Genomic DNA, 15,136 nt, shown 5'->3' with positions numbered 1-15,136 from the left:
GTCAGACTGTGCGAAACACGTTTAGCAAAAGACCGTGATCAACGCTTACCTTAGATGTTTACACACACGCACAGACAGGGTTAGGAGAAACCATCCTGTTTTTAAAAAGCCCAATGCTTCCTACGTTGGTCTAAACCATAGTAGTTTTACTGTCACAAAGGTAGATAGTTGTTCTTTGTCTTCCCTGTGTCCCATTCAGAGAAATTGCAGTCTCTTATTCGTGCTAAACTGGGATTATGAAGTTGTTTTTCCCTCAAGTCTCATCATCATTGCAATAGTGATTACTAACATTGGACGTTTTTCTCATTTTGTGCAGCCTAACATTAGTGGGACCAGCTGTAGTCCTGCAGTCCAGTTCTGAGCCAGATCCAGTTCAGACCAGGATTTAGTCGTGAACAGCTGGATGAATCAGGATTAGACCATAAATGTATGATGTAGACGATACATCAGCGGGCCACGAGCTCTGCTCCATTCTGATTCATTTGCATGTGGACGGGCTGTACCACCAGCCGAGCAGGGAGCTCCTGCCCCCCCCCCCCCAAGCTCATTTTCTACCTAACAAATAGGATTGTTTTCAAACCGCATATCTGTCTTCACAACGATTGAAACAAAGAGAGTCAGAAATGCGTTTTTCAGTTGTCTTTACTAGCATGTCCTCCATCATCAGAGAACATCTGAAAGCCATTTTCCTGGCAGTGCGTCTGAAGGTCAGGTGTGTGTTGCAGGTGGAGATGTGTCAGCTGCAGAAGTGCTACAAGGCTCTGGCTGACCAGATGAACCTGATCCTGTCCAAGCGCCTCTGGTACATCATGATCGAGCAGTTCCTCATGAAGTATGTGTGGAGTGGCTGTGGACTCGTCATGGTGGCCGTTCCCATCATCACAGCCACCGGATTTGCCGACAGCGGTAGGGGAATCCACAGTAAACCCCCTCAGTCACTTTGCTTCAAGTTCAGTCCTCTTCTGTTGTTCCTGTTGAACTGTGTGCCGTAAAAATCTAGGAGCCTTTGAGGAAAATGCTGCAGGGCACGACTTCTGACAGAAAGGCATTGGTTCCCTTTCATGGGGGAGGATTTGCATCCGTGAAACATGGTGGTTAGCCGCTCTCACAGCAGGAAGCAAACCTGGGTTTCATGATCGTCACAAGCCTTTATGTCAATGCAAACGTGCCGTCATGCCGTCCTGATGTCACGCGTCTGAGCTATCGGTCCTGGTTCCTGTGTGTTTGCAGAAAAGGTGGATGGACAGACGCAGGTCATGGTGAGCGAGAGGACGGAGGCGTTCACAACGGCCCGCAACCTCCTGGTCTCGGGGGCCGACGCCATTGAGAGGATCATGTCCTCCTACAAAGAGGTATGAGCTCATCCCCAGCCCTGATGCTATGAAAATAAATGTCCCTAAACAACATTCCCCCTGCCTCAGGCTATCGCTGCTATAGCTGCTAACTGGCTACATGTTGATGGAGAAAAACCACTAAAGTCTTTTCAGAATCAGAAGCTTTTATTGTCGAATGTACAGCTTTTACACTGACACACGACATTACATGCCAGTTCAACCTGAACAAACGGTTCAAAGTTGGCTGAGGCGCAGCAGAGATGCACATCTTTTCTGCACCAACAGCAACACATTGCAAATGTAAAGTGTTGCATAACGGCACAAAGCTGCTTTTATCTGCCATCAGTCCTCTGATGTACGTGGATAAACCGTTCCCTACAGGGTCATAGCTCGCCAGTACAGAGTACTTTACAGCTGGAGTTACGTTTGAGCATAGCTATTAGCACAGAACTTTGACACTGTTGTTTTCTGGACACATGATGGCATTTCCTGCATCCTTTAGACCGTAAAGCTGAGACATTCTGCACTAGGGCAGCACAATATGAGGAAAACTCGCGATATTAGAGATTAATATTGCGATAACGATATAATTTGCAGTATATAAACAAATTGTAAAATAACCAACATTACTATTCCAATTTCAATGCAACAGTTTAAAAATAATTCTCCAAATGACCCTCGTCGATATAGGTGACAAACATCTAACATTAAAGGCCTCCATCCGATTGGTCAAATGCATAAAATGATTTATTTGATTCATTAAATACTTCCAGCTGCCATAAGATTGTTTTAACACATTTAAGGTATACGATTTATTGCGATTCTCGCCGTCTTTTGCGATAACGATAAATTTGCGGTATATTGTTCAGGCCTATTCTTCACCACACTTGAGCTCATTTTATTTTTTTGCAGTTTTAGCGGCTAAAATGATTTTTTTGTTGTTGTTGTTTTGCTTTCCTGAAAATACTCATTTGTAGTTTCTGTAGTTTCTTGTTTTTGACTATTAAAATAGCAGCTTTGGCCTTTAAGTGTATACTTGGTACTTATTTATACTTGGTCATTATACGTTCATGACCTAATTTGGCAATATATACATAATTATATATTATTCTTTGCCATTATAGTAGCCTAAGTTGCTTCAAATTTTTTAGCAACACTGAGCTTTCTGAGGAAACTTATAGATGAAGCTTTTAATGTATACCATTACATTTTCTCTTTAACATATATCATTATACTTATATAATTTGTTATCATCATAAATCAGTTGGTCCCATCTCCCTGATTTGCACATTTGTGTTGCATTTTTGCTATTTTGTTTTAGTATCTTTAGCTTCTATTTCAGTCCTTTTAACCTACTTTCATCTGCATGACTACAGGTTTTTCACTGAGCATCTGCAGCTTCTAGAATTTACTTTGACATTTGTGGAAATATTTACAGTAGTTGAAGTGGAAGAAAAGTCAAAGATGGCATTTTATTTTATTCCTTGATGAATTAATGAAAATAAGTCATGTGATTAGTTAACATCAACTTGAATTATCTGATCTTTATTTCAAAGGTTTTCTAGAAGAAGTGAAATGCAGTGATTGCTTTTTTGATTGCTTGTCAATAATCACCATTTTCTGCCTGGTAATTAACTTCATTAATGTTTTAAAAACTCAGGAAAAGCACAACATGTTGCAGGATTGTTGCAGAAAATCAGATCAAGTAGTAGTTGAAACATGAAGTCATCACCTTTACTGTGTAATGTAGCAAAATGTAAACATGGAATTTAGATGTAGGTTTTGCGCCTAATTCCTTTTATTTATTGCAGTTGATTTCACTGCCACCCTCACCTTCACGTCTCCTCTTCCTCACCTTTCCCTCCACTCTGAAGGAGTAAAGTCTGGTCAGAGATATGGGACCAATCTGCTGTTATCAGTAGCTGCCATGCAATGCATCCAATGTGTGTTTCCAGGAATCTGGCCTCCCAAATGGAAACCTCCACACTGTTTTCACCTTTACCAACAGAAGCGTGTGTGTTCACGCATCCCAGAAAATGATGCTTTGAAAAGGCATCAACATAAGATCCAAAGCAGGTGTTTGCCAGCAGCATGCATGTCAGAGCAGCTGATCTGTGCTGAACTGCATTCCTGGCATGAGTCTGTCATCCACATAGATACTGATGTTCTGTTACTAAAATAGAAACTACAAGGAAGTAGCAGAAGTCTAATCTGTGTGCGGTGGAGGGAAGCAGCTGGATGGAAGCGGAGCTTCGAGTTTGTCAGCTTCCTTTGCTCTGAACCATCTCGGCTTTGCCTCTCCAGCATTGCAGCTTGGTCTTTGCGGCTACACATTCCACGCTTTAGGGCTGCAGCTCCTGCTGGCTTGCAGGTCTTTGCATGCTTAGAAGTGCAGGCGTGTGCATTTAAGCGTGTTTTAGACGTGGAGCGCGTTCTCCACTTCTGCATCCATGAAGCAATTTAAAAAGACAGCGTCTCTTTTCTTTTGTTTAGCTTGTTTCCCCTAACACATCCTGGACTCTGGTTGATTGTTACTCTTTCTTTTTTCATAATCAGAATTCTTTATTGCCTTTGTTCATATTTATATGTATACAGTGACATTGTAGCAGGCTTGGAGTGGTAAAAAAGTCTCTAGTCTTCTGTCTTGGTAAAGCCGGCTCTATCCCCATCTGGATGTTTAGATAGATTTCTAAGAACAAATCCTCTTCAAACAACCTCCAATTTGATCTAACACAAAACGTTACAACCTAACTGTTTTAGGACAAAACAGCTAGCAAAAAAGTAGGCTAAAACAAAAGCTAAGTGTATTAGCATGTTCCAGTTTCTATCTGCGGGCCAGATTATGTGAACTGGGTCAAGTGAGTCCTTAGCTACATCAGTCCGCGGCAGCAGAGCCGAAGCGGCGAGCATCAAGACGGGATCTGTTCTGGTGTTTGTGTTACTCTGTCGGCAGGGAAACCTTTGTGTGTTTGTGTTTGCGCACACGCGTGTGGTCAGAGCTGAGCTCCACTGTGAATAATCCAACAACTGTTGATCTCTCTGTCTGCACGTTTCAATAGATGTTACTTAGTCCTGTTTAACAGGGTAGCATGCTGTAGTTGATGAAATAATCCCACTGCTTTGGCGAGCGACGATGCTCAAATTACGGCTAAATAGTCTAAACGCCGCAGGTTTGGTAGTTTTATGCTCGCTGGAGAGTAGACTACTTCCTGGCTTAAAGGTCCCACGTATTTAACAGCATCTGCCCAAAGCAAAGTTCTTTTTACAGTTCAAACATTGCCTGTAAAAGAGAGAACTGGACTGAGTGACCCCGCCCCCTGCCGTTCCAAACAGGAAGTGGCTCCAGGAAGCCAAAATCCCACAGACCTCTACAGAGAAATAAACAGCTGTTATTCAGTCACAGAAGAACCGTTTTGTGTCTGATACCTTTTCTTACATGTATTTGCTCATCCTGGTTTTTTTTAATGTGTTTTTTATTTCAAGTTATGGACTGACCAATTGCATGACTCAAACAAAGATGCTATGTGGGGACCCACACCTCGGATGTTTAAAACATTTCAAACACAGATTCTCCCAAGCCAGTGGTCGGGGTTTGGTCTTCCAACAAGCTCATTCCTGGTTGGTAAATGTGGTTGCCATAGAAACATTGACCAATCCCCGCATTGTCTGGCTCCAACATGGCAGCGTCCTTATCACAAAAAATGGCAAAGGAATTAACTTAATTTGGTTGGAACAGGAAGTGAGCTGTTTTCCAAGGATGACATCACTCTGTTCTCATAAACAGTCCATGGGCTTTAGCTAGCCAAAACTAGAACCTAGTTTCTTTGATATTTATTAGGCTACGTTGACACTGCAGGCAGAAACGACCCAATTCCCATTTGTTTGCCCCTATGCGACCTGTATCTGATCTTCTCAGTCTGAACGACACAGATCCCATCTTTTCAACTGTGACCCAGGCCACTTGGCTATGTGGTCCTGAATCCGATACGTATCCCATCTTTTGAAATGCGACCGCCGTCTGAACGGCCAGGCCACATGTATCCGACCCGTACGTCATCGATACGCTACTAACGTCATAATTCTGCGTTGAAGTAGGCGGGAACGAGAACATAAACATCAACCATGGCGGCCGATGCTGCTGAGACCAGTCAGTGGAAGGGAAGCCAGGTCACCGATTGGATGACTATTTGGGGTGACAGCTCTATTCAGGCTCTAATCGTAACCAGCCGATTTTTGAAAACATTTCCAGCGAAATGCCCGAGCGTGGTGTTGAACCTTTCCCGCAATGACTTTTTTTTTTTTCCCTTTCCGACCGTGGTCAGAAGCGCGGGGGCCTGAAGGCGGATCGTCCTCCGGGGTTCACTTCCCCGTCCGGACCCTCAGATTCTCCAGAGCAGGTTAATAAAGAGTCAATAGCATTTATTCTGGGGGAAACCTTCTTTTATTACCGTTCTCCTTCCTCCGTAACACACAACATGAATGCGCCCCCAACACACTTCCTCTGCCCCCCTCACTCCCTCCTGCGCTGCACGCGCTCTCTCCTCTCTGTTACACACACACACCCACACACACACACACACACACGCGCGCGCCCGCGGCCCCAGCACATACACATCCCCATTCCACAACAGTGGTTACAGACGATCCTGGCTCCAATGCCTTCTTAAAATGAGATTGTAACTGTACTGGCTCCTTTGTGAAAATAAATGTAAACAGCTCTGCTGTTGACAACACTATTGTTGAAATCCATTGCTAATGTTAGCTACTTCCGCAAAAAACGAGTGACATAGTTTACCGCTGAGTACTCTTCTGCGCACTCTTCTCACTTGTGGGTCATTTCACGGTCACACAGGAGATCACAAAAATGCAAAAAAATCAAATATTTAAAAAAAACCGTAATGGAGCATTAAGCCCTGCAGTGTGAATGTAGCCTTAGTTGGCATACTTAATTTCTTTCATGTTTTTTGTTGTGAAGCATGTAAAGTTCTGTTCCTTCCTGAGTAACGGGGGTGGGTGACATGGTCATGTCGGAATGACCGCCATTACTTTATTGTTACCTGAAATCCATGCACACAATTAATGTATAATCTAAATGTCAGGCCGCAGCAAATATTTAACCCCAAAAGGCGAATTTGTGGTGTTTTTGAGACAAAGATGGCAGCTTCAGTGTGAATAAAGAACCAATAAACAGCGTTTAGTGAATGAAGGGATTGAAACTGAGATGTTTTATTAACTGCAGGGATCATTTTCCTCTCATTCATAGAAAAGGTTCATGTCTGTTCAGCCCTGTCTGCTTTTGCTTTTATTTACCTTGAATTGGACCAATTCATTCATGGTCCACCGTGTTTTCTAATATCATGACCTGAAAACATCAAAGCTGAATGAGAGCTATTAAAAACAGGTCAGTCCTATAGCCCAATGTAAAGCTTTCTGGTGTGCTGATCTCTGAGGAGATGAGGAAGTGTTGGATGTTCCTGTAGGGTGAAGGCTGCAGTGGTTGTTGAACATGAGGGACGGTCCCGTGTGTGCTGCCCCAGTCAGGGACTGAATTCTCAGAAAGTGTTGTGTAACGCCGGCGAGCTGTGTCAACAGCCGGCTTGGGGCGCATCACCCCTAAGGGAACAATCACGCCATGGCGTGCTGCGTGTGCTCACAGGCACTCTATTCTTGGTTTCGTTGACATTTTTATGAAGCTGCTTTGGGAACATTTGAACATTTTTTATCAAAATCACTATTTATGAGTCTTTCTGCAACGTTGCTAACCATCAGCTACTACTGCTCACTGTTACCATTAGAGTATTCAGATTAGTTCGCTGTACTAATTAGCTATCCTCTGTAAAACTAAACTGGACGGATGGATGGATCTGATGTTGCTGCTGTTTTAATTGCTCCGCTAATGCCAGATAGGGGTGTGAGGGGCTGTAAGCTAGCAGGAGGGGGTTTAAAAACGGAGAACTCTCGAGGGGGCGGGGCTGCTTTGCATCATTGATCCCGCCCACAACACGGAGGCAAAATTTCTGCTGCTCAGCAGAAACCACAATGACACAGCGTTTTTGATTTAGGCTAAATACAACATAATCATCTAGAATAGATCAAACCATGGTCAGACTGGGAGTTTAGCTGTTTTTGTGGCGTTTTCTAATGATATTTTGTGGTTAATGCACTATTTTCTAAATGTCCCATAGAGCTAGCAGTGCAGCCCTCTACACACTCCAGTAGGGTTGGGCGACGTCCCTAAAATTGTCAGTTGACGATGTTTGCAGTAAACCATCGGGATGGACGATGATATCGTCGGGGGGGGTGTTAATTTTTCGTTATTACAATTTTTTTTAAGTATTTGTTATTTTATTTTATTACTTTATTTATTTTATTTCCCAACAAATGACTCATCTGTGATGATCCAGTATAAACTGAGGGAAGTGACTTTAAAAAAAAAAAAATAGAAAAGTAGTCCGCTCCCGCACTTAATTAGTCAAGTGGACCGGCGGAGCGCGGACTTACAGCTTTGAGTTTGAGGGGAAGGGAGGATGCTTTGTTACGTGTGCGATATGTGTGGGAGACTTAGGACTGTGATCCGCCCCACAGCTCTAGGGGAACGAGCTACCGAACTCAGGAGAACCGGGTCTAAAAGTGTGTCTGAGCAGAGATCGGACCGTCAGCTCACAGCGGCTTTGGGGCGGTGAGTGTGTGAGCTTCAAGCAGAAATGTGGCTCAGTCCTTAGAAACTGTTCAAGCAATCACCTGGATTTGTGTTTCCAGTCGTGTCCCGACAAAATAAAGGCTGATGTTATTCCCAGATATTTACGTTCAGCCAAGATGCAGATTGCAGCGTTTCCTACATGGATTTTATGTTCATCAAAGGCTAAATGTTGTTAGCACCGTTCTTCCACAGAAAAAGCACTGACCACACGGATTAAAATTAAAATGAGTGAACAGGTGCTTCATAATAACCGTAACATTAATAAAAGCACGTTTAGAAAATCATCTCGTATATTACAGAGCTGCCAGATATCTACGTATGTAGCCTCTCAGTGGAACTCATTTCCTCTTCTGGTATTTCAAACACTACTGCGCATGTCTGAATGATTTATTCTGACTGAAAGTGTGACCCATGTGAATGTTTGTTATTATCTGAAAACATTTTTTTGGGCCCATGTACATGGTTGAAGTCTAATCCGACCATTGATCCGATCAAGATATTTTGCATAAGTAATCGCGGTTTATGGTGTCGACAGTGTTGACTCACAGTGTGGCGGGGGCGTGGCATCACGATGGTGTCCCTCCATCGTGAGGTCAGTCACCCATCATGATGGACGATGGTATCATCCATCGGCACAACCCTACACTCCAGTTCTTCTTGATTCAGCTGCTGTCTGTGACCAGAACTGTCGATGCCCCCTCTGGTCCCACTAACATGCTCTCCTCTTGTCCCACACGATGACCCCTGACCCCTGTTTGTTTGCTGCCACAGATCACAGAGCTGGCAGGCTACACGGCTCGAGTCCACAACATGTTTGTGGTGTTTGAGGACGTCCAGAAGGGGATTTACAAGCGCTCGTCCCTGTCGGACGCCGCAGGGACCGAGAAGAAGAACAGGCCGGAGATGCACATTGATGGACCCCTGGAGATAAAGGGTATGCTGCTGTGTGTTCACGATGTTCTCACTCTGGAGAACATCTTTGGGTCATTGTTTCTTCAATCTAAGGGCCCGTTCATCCTGAGTTTCTTCTAATCCTGTTTACATAGTCTTTTCCTTCAGATCCGTGCATTAGGCCTTCCTATATTATTGACATGTTTCTCAGAGAGCAAATTACAAAAAACAGTCTTTTTCAAAAACAGAATGCAAGTTTTTTGCATGAAGACCACAGCGACAAGCATTAAAGCGCCTTTTTCAGCCATAATTTCACTGTTGTGTTCACAGCAGGGGTTTATAAACGTGATGTTGGTGCAGATCAGATCTGATCTGATCTGATCTGTAGAGACACACTGTCCTTCAAGTTTGACCCATCTGTTAACTCTAAAACAAACGTCTTAGATTTAGGACTTGTCAAGCAAACTGCACTTTCTGACCAGTTTAGTGGGAATATGGTCGAGTTTTCAATATATGATACTTGTAGTATTTGAGCACATTAGTCCCCGTAACTGTTTCCATTCTCACCACAGTTTGATCATCACAGTAACTGACAGAATCTTCTCCAGTTTTTTAACCTCCCATCCATCCTTTAGCTTCATTCCTTTTGAAGTCGTGAAGTTGCTGGAGCCTATCCCAGCTACTGTTGGGCGAAGCCAAGGCCCACCCTAGACAGGTCACCAGCCTGTCACTTTTGGAACTTAATTTGAACTTTGTTCTGAATTCTTTGCATTGTTGAATTGTTAATGTACAATATCTGAAATATGTTTGTCTTCATGCTTTATCAGTAGCAAAATAAAACTGTGCTGACTTCATCTGGAATGGGATTCCTTTATGGTTTTTCAGCAAACACAGTCAGTGAATAATGTAGATTACTGCTATGCTTATGACTGTCTCCCTTCACCTGTTGCAGGTGAGGTGATTGATGTGGACAAAGGCATTGTGTGTGAGAACGTTCCCATCATCACGCCGAGCGGAGACGTGGTGGTGTCCTGCCTGAACCTGAAGGTGCTGCTCCTGACTTTCTTTGCTTTAGAACACTACCCTATAAGATAGAGGCTATGTCTAAATGTCCTCACTATTCTCTATAAGATGGAGGCTGTGTCCAAATGTCCTCACTATACTCTATAAGATGGAGGCTGTGTCCAAATGTCCTCACTATACTCCATAAGATGGAGGCTGTGTCCAAATGTCCTCACTATACTCTATAAGATGGAGGCTTTGTCCAAATGTCCTCACTATACTCTATAAGATGGAGGCTATGTCCAAATGTCCTCACTACTCCCTATAAGATGGAGGCTGTGTCCAAAAGTCCTCACTATACTCTATAAGATGGAGGCTTTGTCCAAAAATCTTCACTACTCCCTATAAGATGGAGGCTATGTCTAAATGTCCTCACTATTCTCTATAAGATGGAGGCTGTGTCCAAATGTCCTCACTATACTCTATAAGATGGAGGCTGTGTCCAAATGTCCTCACTATTCTCTATAAGATGGAGGCTATGTCCAAATGTCCTCACTACTCCCTATAAGATGGAGGCTGTGTCCAAATGTACTCACTATACTCTATAAGATGGAGGCTGTGTCCAAATGTCCTCACTATACTCTATAAGATGGAGGCTATGTCCAAATGTCCTCACTATACTCTATAAGATGGAGGCTGTGTCCAAATGTCCTCACTATACTCTATAAGATGGAGGCTGTGTCCAAATGTCCTCACTATACTCTATAAGATGGAGGCTGTGTCCAAATGTCCTCACTATACTCTATAAGATGGAGGCTGTGTCCAAATGTCCTCACTATACTCTATAAGATGGAGGCTATGTCCAAATGTCCTCACTATACTCTATAAGATGGAGGCTGTGTCTAAATGTCCTCACTATACTCTATAAGATGGAGGCTATGTCCAAATGTCCTCACTATACTCCATAAGATGGAGGCTGTGTCCAAATGTCCTCACTATAATCTATAAGATGGAGGCTATGTCTAAATGTCCTCACTATTCTCTATAAGATGGAGGCTGTGTCCAAATGTCCTCACTATACTCTATAAGATGGAGGCTGTGTCCAAATGTCCTCACTATAATCTATAAGATGGAGGCTATGTCTAAATGTCCTCACTATTTCTTATAAGATAGAGGCTGTGTCCAAATGTCCTCACTATACTCTATAAGATAGAGGCTGTGTCCAAATGTCCTCACTATACTCTATAAGATGGAGGCTATGTCCAAATGTCCTCACTATACTCCATAAGATGGAGGCTGTGTCCAAATGTCCTCACTATAATCTATAAGATGGAGGCTATGTCTAAATGTCCTCACTATTCTCTATAAGATGGAGGCTGTGTCCAAATGTCCTCACTATACTCTATAAGATGGAGGCTGTGTCCAAATGTCCTCACTATAACCTATAAGATGGAGGCTATGTCCAAATGTCCTCACTATACTCTATAAGATGGAGGCTATGTCCAAATGTCCTCACTACTCCCTATAAGATGGAGGCTGTGTCCAAAAGTCCTCACTATTCGCTATAAGATGGAGGCTGTGTCCAAATGTCCTCACTATACTCCATAAGATGGAGGCTGTGTCCAAAAATCTTCACTACTCCCTATAAGATGGAGGCTGTGTCCAAAAGTCCTCACTATACTCTATAAGACAGAGGCTATGTCCAAATGTCCTCACTATTCTCTATAAGATAGAGGCTGTGTCCAAATGTCCTCACTATACTCTATAAGATGGAGGCTGTGTCCAAATGTCCTCACTACTCCCTATAAGATGGAGGCTGTGTCCAAATGTCCTCACTACTCCCTATAAGACAGAGGCTATGTCCAAATGTCCTCACTATTCTCTATAAGATAGAGGCTGTGTCCAAAAATCTTCACTACTCCCTATAAGATGGAGGCTGTGTCCAAATGTCCTCACTATACTCTATAAGACAGAGGCTATGTCCAAATGTCCTCACTATTCTCTATAAGATAGAGGCTGTGTCCAAATGTCCTCACTATACTCTATAAGATGGAGGCTGTGTCCAAATGTCCTCACTATACTCTATAAGACAGAGGCTATGTCCAAATGTCCTCACTACTTCTTATAAGATAGAGGCTGTGTCCAAATGTCCTCACTATACTCTATAAGATGGAGGCTGTGTCCAAATGTCCTCACTATACTCTATAAGACAGAGGCTATGTCCAAATGTCCTCACTATTCTCTATAAGATAGAGGCTGTGTCCAAATGTCCTCACTATACTCTATAAGATGGAGGCTGTGTCCAAATGTTCCTCACTATACTCTATAAGATGGAGGCTGTGTCCAAATGTCCTCACTACTTCTTATAAGATAGAGGCTGTGTCCAAATGTCCTCACTATACTCTATAAAATGGAGGCTGTGTCCAAATGTCCTCACTATACTCTATAAGACGGAGGCTATGTCCAAATGTCCTCACTACTTCTTATAAGATAGAGGCTGTGTCCAAATGTCCTCACTATACTCTATAAGATGGAGGCTGTGTCCAAATGTCCTGACTATACTCTATAAGATGGAGGCTGTGTCCAAATGTCCTCACTATACTCTATAAGACAGAGGCTATGTCCAAATGTCCTCACTATTCTCTATAAGATGGAGGCTGTGTCCAAATGTCCTCACTATACTCTATAAGACAGAGGCTATGTCCAAATGTCCTCACTACTTCTTATAAGATAGAGGCTGTGTCCAAATCTCCTCACTATTTCCTATAAGATAGAGGCTATGTCCAAATGTCCTCACTATTTCCTATAAGATAGAGGCTATGTCCAAATGTCCTCACTATTTCCTATAAGATAGAGGCTATGTCCAAATGTCCTCACTACTTCTTATAAGATAGAGGCTGTGTCCAAATGTCCTCACTACTCCCTATAAGATAGAGGCTATGTCCAAATGTCCTCACTATTTCCTATAAGATAGAGGCTGTGTCCAAATGTCCTCACTATACTCTATAAGATGGAGGCTGTGTTTAAATGTCCTCACTATTCTCCATAAGATGGAGGCTGTGTCCAAATGTCCTCACTATACTCTATAAGACAGAGGCTATGTCCAAATGTCCTCACTACTTCTTATAAGATGGAGGCTGTGTCCAAATGTCCTCACTACTCCCTATAAGATAGGGGCTATGTCCAAATGTCCTCACTATTTCCTATAAGATAGAGGCTATGTCCAAATGCCCTCACTATTTCCTATAAGATAGCGGCTATGTCCAAATGTCCTCACTACTTCTTATAAGATAGAGGCTGTGTCCAAATGTCCTCACTACTCCCTATAAAATAGAGGCTATGTCCAAATGTCCTCACTACTCCCTATAAAATAGAGGCTGTGTCCAAATGTCCTCACTACTCCCTATAAGATAGAGGCTATGTCCAAATGTCCTCACTACTCCCTATAAGATAGAGGCTATGTCCAAATGTCCTCACTATTTCCTATAAGATAGAGGCTATGTCCAAATGTCCTCACTACTTCCTATGAGATAGAGGCTGTGTCCAAATGTCCTCACTACTTCCTATTAGACTAGATAGTGTGAGACTATCCAGTTCCCTCGATTTAATTCAGACAGGCGCTCATTACTCTTCTTTTTTTGTAATGACATATATGACATCACCAATTTCCCCAGGTAAAAACCTAATAAATATGAACCTTTTAATCATTTATGATTATTTATTATTTATGGGGTCCTGATGATGAAAACCTGGATGATTTATGAAGAATACATTTAAACACATTCTCTGTATTCAAATGACAAATCGTTGAAATGCAATGCATGCTGGTCTATATACATGAATCCAGTGAACATGGATGCAGACTAGTTTTTCCTAGAGACTTCTGGGAAATTTCCGTGGGACTGGACTCTGGAATTGTAGATTTGGTCAGAAAATGGGGAAGACTCTACTCTGCACTGAGTAGTTAGTAGCAGAGAATGGTTTATGCCATATCTATTAGCATTTTAGAAAATTCCCTAATGGTCCTGGGGCCCAAGTCCGGGTCTTCCCGTATCAGAAGGACATCCGGCATTAAAACCTCTGCCAAACCACGTGTGCCAATCAGTGAAAGCTGATTTGCTGTAGCGACGCCTGGAGGGATATGCCGAAAGGTGAGCAACTTCCTGTTAGGAAGGTGATGTTGAGTTTCTCTCATCAGCAGCTGGGATCCAGAGTGTTTGTGTTAACCATCTAAAATCTACCATCTATAGCAGATTATCTTCCACTCAAACATGAAGAGAGGTTGCATGTCTGCTGTTTGCATCTGGTTAGCTTGATTTCATTGCTAATAATTCCACACACGCCTGGACTTCCTGAGCTTCAAATGAATGCAATGTTTGGTTTGATCTCAGGCTTGTGTAAGGTATCATGTCTGTAACAGGAAGACGCTGCTTATCAATGTCAAACATCAGCTCATTGGAACAGACCTTTGTGCAGAAAAGCCGAGCGGAGGGTCAATGTCAGCCCAGCAGACTGGGACAGATAACAGGAAAACATGCTGACATGGCGTGCATCGCTGCCATTGAGACATCACAGGGATTGTTTTGTATGCTCACCAAAACCACCATAAAAACAGATGTCTAAGAACAACAAGAGATTACAACATTATGGACACCCTTTGAGGTGTAAAAGAATCAAGTTGTTGTCAGATTGAAAACCTTAAATAACATCTCCTTAACAAGTCAACAAGTCCTTAAAGAAACGGCAAAGAACAAACACATTTGTTCCGGTCAGAAGATTTGAGAGATAAAAGCTTCCCTGCTGAAAAAACGAGTCACTTTCAAACACATGTGTGTACTTTTGTGAAAAGCGAACTTTTATTAATTTAAGAAACAAGTACATTAAACATTAAAAAAATACAAAAAAATCATTTTGAAAAGATGAAAAACCGGGAAAAACAGAAAGTTGAGATGGTAATCTATCAAAGGACTAATTAGAAACGCCTGCTTCAGGTCATTGTAGACCAAACACTTTGAAATCTGAAATGGAGTTTACTACAAATGGTTTACAGTAAACCCTTGTTTTTCACAGGGGTTACGTTCCAAAAAGAACCCGTGATAGGCAAACTCCGTGAAGAAGAAACCTGTATTTCTTCTTACAATTATTATACAATTAAATACTCTATTATACATCGAAAAGAAAGAACAAACCATTTTACAGGCTCAAGCAT

At 42.5% G+C, this 15,136-nt stretch overlaps 1 protein-coding gene across 1 annotated transcript in view; it reads left to right on the top strand.

The window, feature by feature from the left end:
- Positions 1–15,136, top strand: part of LOC101173669 (ATP-binding cassette sub-family D member 2) — a 28,984-nt gene that overhangs the window by 1,404 nt on the left and 12,444 nt on the right. The window contains exons 2-5 of the mRNA XM_004082836.4: positions 726–906; positions 1,231–1,352; positions 8,806–8,968; positions 9,878–9,972. Coding sequence (XP_004082884.1) covers positions 726–906; positions 1,231–1,352; positions 8,806–8,968; positions 9,878–9,972 — 561 coding nt within the window. The remainder of the gene's footprint in view (positions 1–725; positions 907–1,230; positions 1,353–8,805; positions 8,969–9,877; positions 9,973–15,136) is intronic.

Source organism: Oryzias latipes, chromosome 23 (assembly GCF_002234675.1).
Source record: "Oryzias latipes chromosome 23, ASM223467v1".
Taxonomy (NCBI): domain Eukaryota; kingdom Metazoa; phylum Chordata; class Actinopteri; order Beloniformes; family Adrianichthyidae; genus Oryzias; species Oryzias latipes.
Note: the sequence above shows the minus strand (reverse complement) of the source record. Positions and strands in the feature narration are given on the sequence as shown.